This window comes from Bidens hawaiensis, unplaced genomic scaffold (genome assembly GCF_021521415.1).
Source record: "Bidens hawaiensis isolate Kalapana, Puna unplaced genomic scaffold, B.hawaiensis_p1.1 tig00003270_1, whole genome shotgun sequence".
Lineage (NCBI taxonomy): Eukaryota > Viridiplantae > Streptophyta > Magnoliopsida > Asterales > Asteraceae > Bidens > Bidens hawaiensis.
In genome coordinates this window covers 1,297,142-1,307,665 of record NW_027491179.1, presented here as the reverse complement: position 1 = coordinate 1,307,665, position 10,524 = coordinate 1,297,142, and the positions used below count along the sequence as shown (strand labels likewise).

General features: G+C 47.7%; 1 protein-coding gene across 1 annotated transcript; it reads right to left on the bottom strand.

Moving 5' to 3' along the window:
- Positions 1-417: 417 nt before the first annotated feature.
- On the bottom strand, positions 418-1,643 carry LOC143623066 (uncharacterized). The gene has a single exon (XM_077094056.1). The coding sequence runs from the start codon at positions 1,482-1,484 to the stop codon at positions 597-599; it is 888 nt and encodes a 295-aa protein (XP_076950171.1). The 5' UTR covers positions 1,485-1,643; the 3' UTR covers positions 418-596.
- Positions 1,644-10,524: the final 8,881 nt, after the last annotated feature.

Here is a 10,524-nt window from a genome sequence, read left to right as displayed (position 1 = left end):
AAATAAATGCTAAAAAAAAGGTAATTATTAAAATAAGTTTATCCCCAAATTTTATGTAACATAAAAGGGATGATTCTATCGAAATGGGAAATCGAAAATATCATAAATTGGAAAAAGACTTTACTTTAATTTTACAAACAAGAAAAACTCCAAAACTACGAAGTGCTTTGTCACAAATTTAATAGGACAAGAGGAAGCACAATGTTACAATACGAGTAATTACAACAGCACAAGGGGTTTTTTAATACAGTAATTCCAGCAAGAAAGATGATGACAGATGCAATCATAACAGAAATTGAGTTGTCACTGTCTTCAACTCATAAATATAATAATAATAATAATAATAATAATAATAATAAGTTGAAGATATTGAAGATAATACTCCAAAGGAGACATGAGAAAAATGAAAGTGTTGAATTAAGCATTCAAATATATAGATTCATTCATTGCTTAACATTAGAATAAAACATCCAAAATCAAACAGATATTTTAATTAAGTAATAATTTTTTTATACAATCACAGACTAGAACAAGATGATAAACTCATAAACATGAAGATTAACATAATAATAATAATAAGTTGTTTTTCTTAATAATTACCTGGATGATACAGGATTCAAAGCCCTAGCGAAGCCGTTCATGGTGCCGTAGCTTTTGGAGCTAAAGCCTAAGCATCCCAAAAGACCTTGCTTGAAGGGTAAATAGGTCTTCCTCCTCAGCTCCTCCGCTTGTGCTCGATTGGTTGTGTAATGCAGCTCGTGAGCTGAAGGCGCCAATCTTCGTGTCATCCCAACGCCACCATTGACCGGCTTCTTAAGGCCAGGTTTCACCGTCTCTACTGGTGCCTTACCAGCGGTTGATTTCTTCTCCTTGCTGTTAGGAGAGAAGGATAAGGAGGTCCAGAATTTGTGATTTCCAGTGCTTCGTCCTTCGCTTTTGCTTCTGTACAGAAGAAATTCCTTTAAAAAAACCCAACGTTTTGAGCTCCTGCCAACGGATGACGACCTAGAAGAGGGACCGTCACCGTCGCTAGGTTTTACCTTATCTTCTTCTAACTTGTCACTGATAATTTCTATCGGCTCTCGTTCATCCAGCCATTGAAACGCGTTGGTGGTGCGTAACGGCGACATAGATCTGGCGCGTCTCCTTAACGACTTAGATCTGGAACTCATCTTGGAATCTCGACCTCTGCTGAGCGCATTCTCATCATCATCATCACTTCCATTTTCTAAACCATTCTCATCAACATCATCAAGCAATGGAGCAAGCACCTGAGGCCGTTGCAGGTGAGACGAGAGCTTCATCGGCGGGATCCGTCCGTTCAAGAACAGCTCATCGGCTGACGTCATGGATCCAGTCGGAACTGCAGCTCGCTTCGCCGTGAAATCAAACTCAAACCCTCCATTGCATCCTTCTACTGAAGCTGAAGAAGAAGAACAGCCTGCATTTGAGGAGTCCAGATACGAAGAGGATGAGGAAAGCATGAAGTGGATGGGACTCGCCGGAGCGCTGTAGAAGAAACCGCGGCCAGGACTTGATGGAGCACTAACGAAGGGCGTGGAGCAGGCGCTGTCGAAGTCTTCAGTGAGATCCTAGCCATTGTTGTTGGCTGCCTCGTCTTCCATTGACTTGTGTGAGAGAGAGAGAAACGACGGAGGTAGTGATGAGCAGTGAAGAAACACTAAGTGACCCCGGGCAGATTACGGATAATCTGGGGGTTAAATAGATGTTTCCCACGAAGGATTAGGTCCGGCAAAGATGGTTGTTCTGATGACCTGCAAAACAGACACCGTGAGCTCGTCACTGAGAAGGGGGGGGTACCTCCTTGTGACCACCCTCCGGCGTGAGAATCAGACTAGATTGCTCTTGAATATAAGTGTATATATTGAGAGATTGCTAGAGAAGATAAGATGATGAGATGATAATACCATTCCAAGGTGTTGGAGTATTTATAGCCGAAGGTAGGTTTCCAAGAAGGTACAGCCGGCTGAATAGTATTCCTGTTCTGCCAACTGTCGGCTACGCACATGCCATGCTGGCGGTTGGTGGGTAGGCAGCGGCTGATAGTGACCAGGCCGGCTGTGTACTATTCCTTTTCCACCAACTGCAGGCTATGCACGTGCTATGACAGGTTGGTGAGTAGGCAGCGGCTGATAGTGACATTAAGTAATAGAGCATGCTGCTCGTTGTACTGTTGTCAGTGAGCTGTCGCAGCTTTAGTCAGATCTTTTGTCCATGCCTCGTCAGGTACAGTACAAAAGATCCTCCAGTATTGTACGGACTGGCTCATTTGGGCGGGAGTTTTCCCGGCTTTGGGCGGGAATATTCCCGGCTTGCTCACTCCTTCTTCAGGTGACATTACTGAATTATTTAAGAGTTAAGTGCCTTGTGCGTGTAGCCTTGCTGCGCGGGTAGCCTTCCCTGATGACTAGTATCCGTTGCTGCGGGAACAGGCGGAGTACGTCGACCTTTGGGAGGCTTTTCCTGCGGGAACAGCTTGCGTACTGCGCATAAGGACGTCACGTCTCTGAGCATGGTGGGTCCTGCGGATCCAGTTGGTTTCTGCGCAGACGTCTCTCTTCAAGTTGAGTCTTGCGAGTTTAGCCTTTGCGCAGACGTCCCTGTTGAAGGTGAGTCTTGCTGGTTCAACTGCGCAGACGTCCCTCTTTGAGGTGAGTCTTGCGGGTCCAACTGGGCTCTGCTGGGACCTACCTCTTCAAGTCCCCCCAGTCCAATGTTCTTCTCATGAATTGTTAATAAGTGAGGTGAACTTTTGGACTTAAGCAAAGGGTTTTGAAAAGGGTTTAGTTTTAAGGTTTTCCATAGGGATTCTTCCCGCGGAAGTCCTAATGTCACGTGCAGAAATTCCCGACTTTTCTGCTTGATCTTTGGGTATGATGCGGGTAGGTCTATAACCTCCTCGCAAGTCAAGAGCGTTGAGTTCCACTTGTGTAGATTCTCCATGAGGTTTTGGTAGTTTTGAACATAGTGATCAATTATGTTTAAACAGCCAATTCCATTTTGGAGCTTCAAACAATCTAGTTCTCGACGTTCCCGCTATGCGGGGATGTTATTCCCGTTTCCGCAAGCACGGCCCAGAAGATCCTTCTTGGTTTCAATTCCCTGCGGAGTGCTAAGTATGTGAAGGGTTTCGCCTTGACACTATACCCGCACTCGTCTTATAGTTACTTTACTTCCAAGGTATTCCTGGCTTCAATTCCCTGCGGGTGCTAAGTATGTGAAGGGTTTTGCCTTGACACTGTACCCGCACCCGTCTTATAGTTATTTGGTTGCCGAGGTATTCTTGGCTTCAATTCCCTACAGGTGCTAAGTATGTGAAGGGTTTCGCCTTGACACTGTACTCGCACCTGTCTTATAGTTACTTGGTTGCCAAGGTAAGGGGTATAGTCCCGCTTACTTTTGAATCTTTTTGACTTTCGTTGTAAACGTTGTATGACTTGCTCACGCATACTTTAGTTTAATTTAGCAATTTTCCAATTGTTTTGAATAAGTTAACCGTTCGACGCGCGGTTGTCAATAGGTTAGTGCAGTTTCCTCTATCATGATTGTGCGGGTAGGACCGTCACTTTCATTTAGTGGGATGACCAATCTTCACCTATAACTGACTTGCGTGAAGGTTTGCCATTTTTTGTGTTTATGCGGGTTTTGCCGCCGTCCACACGCAACGACTTCTTTCCATATTTATGCGGTGAATACCGGCATACCGTCTGGAAAGTTTATAAGTATAAATGTAAAGCGATCAACACAATGTGAAAGGAGAATCATTTCCATTAGAAGTGGCCCCAGGCCGTTTCTTTATAAGTTTGGAATTGATCTACATGTAACGTTTGCGTAATTGAGCTCCATTCCATGTTCTTGGGATGGGGGTGCCATCGAGCCTTTCGAGCCGGTATGCGCCCTTTCCCAAAACTTCTTTGATAATGTATGGCCCTTCCCAGACGGGGGCCAGCTTTCCTGGGCGTTCTTGGTTCGAAGCCTCGTTGTTACGCAGTATGTAGTCTCCAACATTGTAGCTGCAGAGTTTTACCCGCGTGTTATAGTACTTTTGCATTTGTCGTTTGTAGTTCTCTTCACGCGCTGCGGCTAAGTCTCTGCGTTCCTCGGTTAGCATAAGGTCTAACCGTCTTTCCGCATCATTGTCCTCTGGTTGAATCAAGACCCTTGGTGAGGGTAAACCAATTTCAACCGGGACCATGGCTTCAGTGCCATAAGTGAGGCTGAACGGGGTTTCTCCCGTACTTGCCTTTTTCATCGTTCTGTGTGCCCAAAGGACGTGTGGAAGTTCGTCCACCCAGCCGGATCTGTGTTCCAATAGTCTTTTCTTTATGCCATCGACGATGCTCCTATTCGCTCTTTCCACCTCACCATTACCCTGCGGGTGCGCCACTGAGGTAAAGGTGTGGGTGATTTGAAGTTCTTTCAGCCACTGTTGTAGCTTCTTGTCAGCAAAGTTGGTGCCGTTATCGCTCACCAAATTCCGTGGAAGCCCGAAACGACAAATAATAAATTCCCAAATAAATTTCTTGATATGTTTTGCGGTCGTTTGGGCTAAGGGTTTTGCTTCTATCCACTTGGTGAAGTAGTCGATGGCGACCACTAGATATTGAACGTTCCCTGCTGCTGTGGGAAATGGGCCTGTCACATCAATGGCCCACTTCTGAAATGGCCATGAAGAGGTGACTGGAACAAGTTCGTTCTTCGGGCGATGCGTGTTAGGTGCGTAGAGTTGGCAAGACCTACACTTTCTGATGTATGCCAGTGCATCTGTATGCATCCCCGGCCAAAAGTATCCCGCGTTGTTTAGCTTAGCAACAACTGCGCGTGGACCTGCGTGTATCCCGAAGATGCCTTCGTGTACTTCCCTTAGGAGGTAGTCGGCATCTTGGTCGTCAACACATCTGAGGAGTGGGCCAAGAAAGTTACGTCTGTAAAGGATGTCATCGATGAGTTGATAGTTCAGTGCTTTACAGCGTAGTTTTCTTGCCTGTGTTTTCGACTCTGGTAGTATACCCGCCGCAAGGTAATTTATTATTGGTGTCATCCACGTTTTTGTGCCGGTTTGGATGACACAGACTTCTTTGTGTGGGACTGATGGTGCTCCAAGGAGTTCAATGCGGATGTCCTTTCCCAAGTGGGTGAAAGCCAATGACGCAAGCTTGCTTAACGCATCCGCAGATTTGTTTTCGCTACGCTTGACGTGTATGACCTTACAATCGTTAAAATCGCGCATGAGGGTTTTTGCTTGAGCGAGGTACAAGGCCATTGTGTCGTTCACGGCCGTGTACGTCCCGTTTATCTGATTGGCTACTAACATGGAATCCACATGGGCTTCCAAGTTCTTTACTCCCATCTTACGCGCAATCCTTAACCCGGCCAAGAATGCTTCATACTCAGCCTCGTTATTCGTACTTGGAAAATCTAGTCAAATAGCGTAAGTGTATTCTTGGCCTGCTGGGTTGGTTAGTTTTAACCCTGCGCCTGAGCCCTCGTTGTTGGCTGCTCCATCAGTGTAAAGTCGCCAGACATCATCGATGTCCTGTGCTGGAGAGGGTTGAGCCTCGTCCTGGCACTCTTTCTCCCGCGAGGCGGGGACTTCGGCAATAAAGTCGGCCAAGACCTGGCCTTTTATGGCTGGCCTTGGCTTGTACTTTATCGCGTATTCTCCCAATTCTATTGCCCATTTGGCTAGGCGTCCCGACAGTTCGGGTTTGCCTAAAACGTTTGCAAGTTTGAAGTTGGTGAGAATGGTGATTGGGTGACCTTGGAAATATCGTCTTAGCCTGCGTGAAGCCTGTACAAGTGCTAAGACTATTTTTTCCAGGGTAGAATACCGGGTTTCGACGTCTGTTAGGAGACGGCTAACATAGTAGATTGGCATCTGGATGCCTTTTCGCTCGACTAGCAGGACGGCCCCGGTTGCTCTATCTGTGGCGGAGAGGTATAGGATTAATTCCTCTCCCGCTTCTGGTGCTGTGAGCGTTGGGAGTTCGATCAAGCGTGACCGAATTTCCTGAAAAGCTGCTTCCGCTTCTGGTGTCCAGCGGAAGTGCGTTTTCTTTAAACAGTTTCTCAGCGTCGACACGAATGGGAACGACCTATCCGCATGATTTGCCAAGAAGCGGTTAAGTGCAACTAGGCGTCCATTCAGTGTCTGAGCTTGCTTGATGGTAGTAGGTGATTCCATCTTGATAATGGCTTCGACCTTTCAGGGTTCGCTCTGAAGCCATCTTTTGTAACAATGACTCCTAAGAACTTCCCTTCTTCCATCCCAAAGGAACACTTGCTCGGGTTGAGCTTCATGTTTATCCTTCTGAGTGTGTTGAATGTTTCTTCAATGTCTTTCAACATCGCTTCTGGTTCAAGGCTTTTGATGACCAGGTCATCCATGTAGACTTCCAAGTTCCTCCCAATTTGGGCATGAAACTCTTTGTCCATCAGGCGTTGGTATGTGGACCCGGCATTCTTAAGTCCGAATGGCATCATTTGATAACAAAATGTGCCATCGGGCGTCCGAAATGCGGATTTGATGGTACCCTTTATACGCATCAAGGAAGCATTTAAGGCGAAACGGTGCTAACGAATCTACCTTAAGATCAATTTCGGGTAACGGGTAACAATCTTTGGGGCATGCTTTGTTCAAGTCTTTGAAATCTATGCACATGCGCCATTGCTTGTTAGACTTCGGTACCATAACGGGATTTGCAACCCAAGTTTGATATCTGCTAACGCGTACGATGCCCGCGTCAAGGAGTTCCTTGACTTGGGTTCTACACGCGTTAGCTTGTTCCGCCCCCATTACTCTACGCTTTTGTATGACCGGCGTAAAAGCCGGGTCACACTTGAGCTTATGCTCTGCCTTACTTCGAGGTACACCAGTCATATCAGCTGGTTTCCATGCGAAGATGTCAGCGTTTTTCTGTAGTAAGCGTTTGAGTAAGGTGCGCGTAGGATCAGTGATTGTTGGGCCAATGGTAACCGCCTGGTCGGGGTATTTGCCATTGAAAGCCCATTCTTCTGGTTCGGTGATGGTGGGTTTAGCCATCTTTGGTTTGGGTGTTGATGAGACAGATGCGATGCATACCTGGGGAATACCGGTGACCATCGCCACGCCCTCAGCTGTTGGCCATCCCATCGTGCCGTGGACTGAAGATACCACGGCATTGAATCTTGCCATCCCGTCTCTCCCGAAGAGAATGTCGTATGTGTGGTGTGGCTTCCTCATTACGACAAAGTCCACATCCTCTGTGCGGGAGTGTTTTCCGTCTGTGAGAGTGACAGGGAAAGATAGGATACCCAGAGGGGTGTTTGTGCTGCCGTCGAACCCTTCCATCGAGGCGTAGACCGTTTCCAGGCGTTCCTTGTCTTCGTCATCTAGCTTGTCGAAGAACTGTCTGTACATAACCGTTGACGAGGCGCCGTTGTCAACAAGAGGGCGGGAAGTGATGTAGTGCCCCAACTGGCTTTTGATGACGATAGGGCCTTCTTTGCTGGGTCCTCCTGGCACTCGCGGGAAGCGCATTTCAGCTTCCTTCCATGCGCATGGTTCTGTCGTCCGTCTTTTTCTTCCTCTGACGTTACTGTGAACCATGTGGATGCTGATGTCAACGGGCTTTCGTCCATTGCTTTTGTATTGGTTGTCATTCTTCCTTCCATTCTTGATTGATGCCACAAGGTGTGTAAGTTTTCCATCCTTGACGAATGTTTCAATAATATCCCTCAAGGATGTACACTTCTCAGTGGTGTGACCCTTTGTCCCGTGGAAGTCACAGTATTTGCTCTGATCCGCGTCCGGTCGGTGCCGGACCGTTGGAGCTTTTGGCCATGGGAGTTTCTCAGTGGCAAATATCTCCGTGACGCTTTTGGTGAGCGGCGTCCACCGGGGGTGTCGGCTTGACGGGTGCGTGTTATCCCTTCCGCCTACTAAAGAGCGAGAGCTGGATGTGGTGTCAAAGTTTACCCTTGACTGCCAAATGCCTAGCTTCCTCTTTTTGTTTTGCCGGGCGGTCTGGACGTTGTGTTCTCTAGTCCTCTGCGTGTAGAGGCGTGTACTCTGGGGCAGATCCCCACCCAGCTGCTTCTCTGTTTCGGCAAAGCGCTTGGCCGCCGTCATGATGGCATCCCATGTGGATGGCATGCCGTCTTTACCCGTCAACGTGCGGATCAGCTCTGGGTATTCGGCGCCCGGGATGAAAGCGGCGCGAACAAGATCTTCGCTTATAGCGCCCAGACTCAGCTTTTTCGAGTTGAAGCGAGTGATGAAGTCTAGTAAAGACTCATCTTCCTCTCTAACGCAGTTGAGGATCGTCCACTGTTCTTCAATATATTTCCTCTGTTGACTGAAGTGTTGGCTGAACTTGTGTTGGAAGTCCGCCCAATCGTAGATGTGGTGGACCGGTAGACGGTCAAACCACGCTCTAGCCGCTCCAACCAGCGTCATCTGGAACATATAACACCACGTGGGTTCCGTCCAGTTGCTGACGGTTGCCCCCGCTATGAATCTGTTCAGGTGATCATCTGGGTCGGATATACCATCATAAGTGCCGATGCTGGGCATCTGCTTGGCACTTTTCGGGGCGATTGCTTCCGCAATGTCCTTTGCAAACTTGGATGTTCCCGCGTTTGCAGCAGTTGGTCTGAAGGTTTTGGAGAAGTCACGTGGGTTTCCCCCCACGTTCCTTTGTTTGAAGGTTTCTCCAAAATTCCTTCTCGGTTGGAAGTTCGTTTCGTTACGCTTCCCTTTCGCCCTATGGTGAGGGTTTGCGTCACTGTCGGACTCTCGATCATCGTCTGAGGACTCGCACTCATTGCTCATGTTGAGCTGTTGTCGAGTGCTTCCGAACTCGTCAGCCTGTTGGAGTGAACGTAAGCGTTCATCCAACTCAGCTAGAAATTCCCTCTGACGTGCTTCCGCCCACGCTTTAACTTGTTCAAGTGTTTGGCGGGGGAGCCTCGTCTTTTCTCTTTCCGCCTGGGTATTAATGAATCCCAGGGGATGATTGTTTACTGCACTTGCCCCGGCTTGGGTAACCGGGGTAGTGTTCGTAAAATTTACTGCACTTGTCCCGGCTTGAGTAACCGGGATAGTGTTCGTAAATATTGTGTACTCGCCGGTGTTCCCCCCAGTAGCTGGGGTTGTGGTTACCGGGGTTTCTTGGTTAGTCGTTGGCCTTGGCAACGGAGTAACCTTAACCATCTTTCCAGAAGTTTGAAGAAACTGAAAAAGTAGTTCTAGCTTTATGCACGGATGGCGCCAATGAAGAAACACTAAGTGACCCCGGGCAGATTACGGATAATCTGGGGGTTAAATAGATGTTTCCCACGAAGGGTTAGGTCCGGCAAAGATGGTTGTTCTGATGACCTGCAAAACAGACACCGTGAGCTCGTCACTGAGAAGGGGGGGGGGGTACCTCCTTGTGACCACCCTTCAGCGTGAGAATCAGACTAGATTGCTCTTGAATATAAGTGTATATATTGAGAGATTGCTAGAGAAGATAAGATGATGAGATGATAATACCATTCCAAGGTGTTGGAGTATTTATAGCCGAAGGTAGGTTTCCAAGAAGGTACAGCCGGCTGAATAGTATTCCTGTTCTGCCAACTGTGGGCTACGCACATGCCATGCTGGCGGTTGGTGGGTAGGCAGCGGCTGATAGTGACCAGGCCGGCTGTGTACTATTCCTTTTCCACCAACTGCAGGCTATGCACGTGCTATGACAGGTTGGTGAGTAGGCAGTGGATGATAGTGACATTAAGTAATAGAGCATGCTGCTCATTGTACTGTTGTCAGTGAGCTGTCGCAGCTTTGGTCAGATCTTTTGTCCATACCTCGTCAGGTACAGTACAAAAGATCCTCCAGTATTGTACGGACTGGCTCATTTGGGCGGGAGTTTTCCCGACTTTGGGCGGGAATATTCCCGGCTTGCTCACTCCTTCTTCAGGTGACATTACTGAATTATTTAAGAGTTAAGTGCCTTGTGCGTGTAGCCTTGCTGCGCGGGTAGCCTTCCCTGATGGCTAGTATCCGTTGCTGCGGGAACAGGCGGAGTACGTCGACCATTGGGAGGCTTTTCCTGCGGGAACAGCTTGCGTACTGCGCGTAAGGACGTCACGTCTCTGAGCATGGTGGGTCCTGCGGATCCAGTTGGTTTCTGCGCAGACGTCTCTCTTCAAGTTGAGTCTTGCGAGTTTAGCCTTTGCGCAGACGTCCCTGTTGAAGGTGAGTCTTGCGGGTTCAACTGCGCAGACGTCCCTCTTTGAGATGAGTCTTACGGGTCCAACTGGGCTCTGCTGGGACCTACCTTTTCAAGCAGAGAGGAAGACAAGGAAGGAGAGTGTTGATATCAATTATTAATATATTTTCTCAAATAGTGAACCACTGTTGATTTCTGTTTGTTCGAGGTAAATGTCATCGACACTCTTGCTTTATTCCTCGGAACATATTCCCATTTTTGTTCATTTTAACACTACAACAATTATAATTTTATTCAATGAGAACACGTTTTA

Bases quoted from the DNA above. Each gene is read 5' to 3' on its own strand.
- LOC143623066 (XM_077094056.1), bottom strand. From the start codon at position 1,484: ATGCTTTCCTCATCCTCTTCGTATCTGGACTCCTCAAATGCAGGCTGT.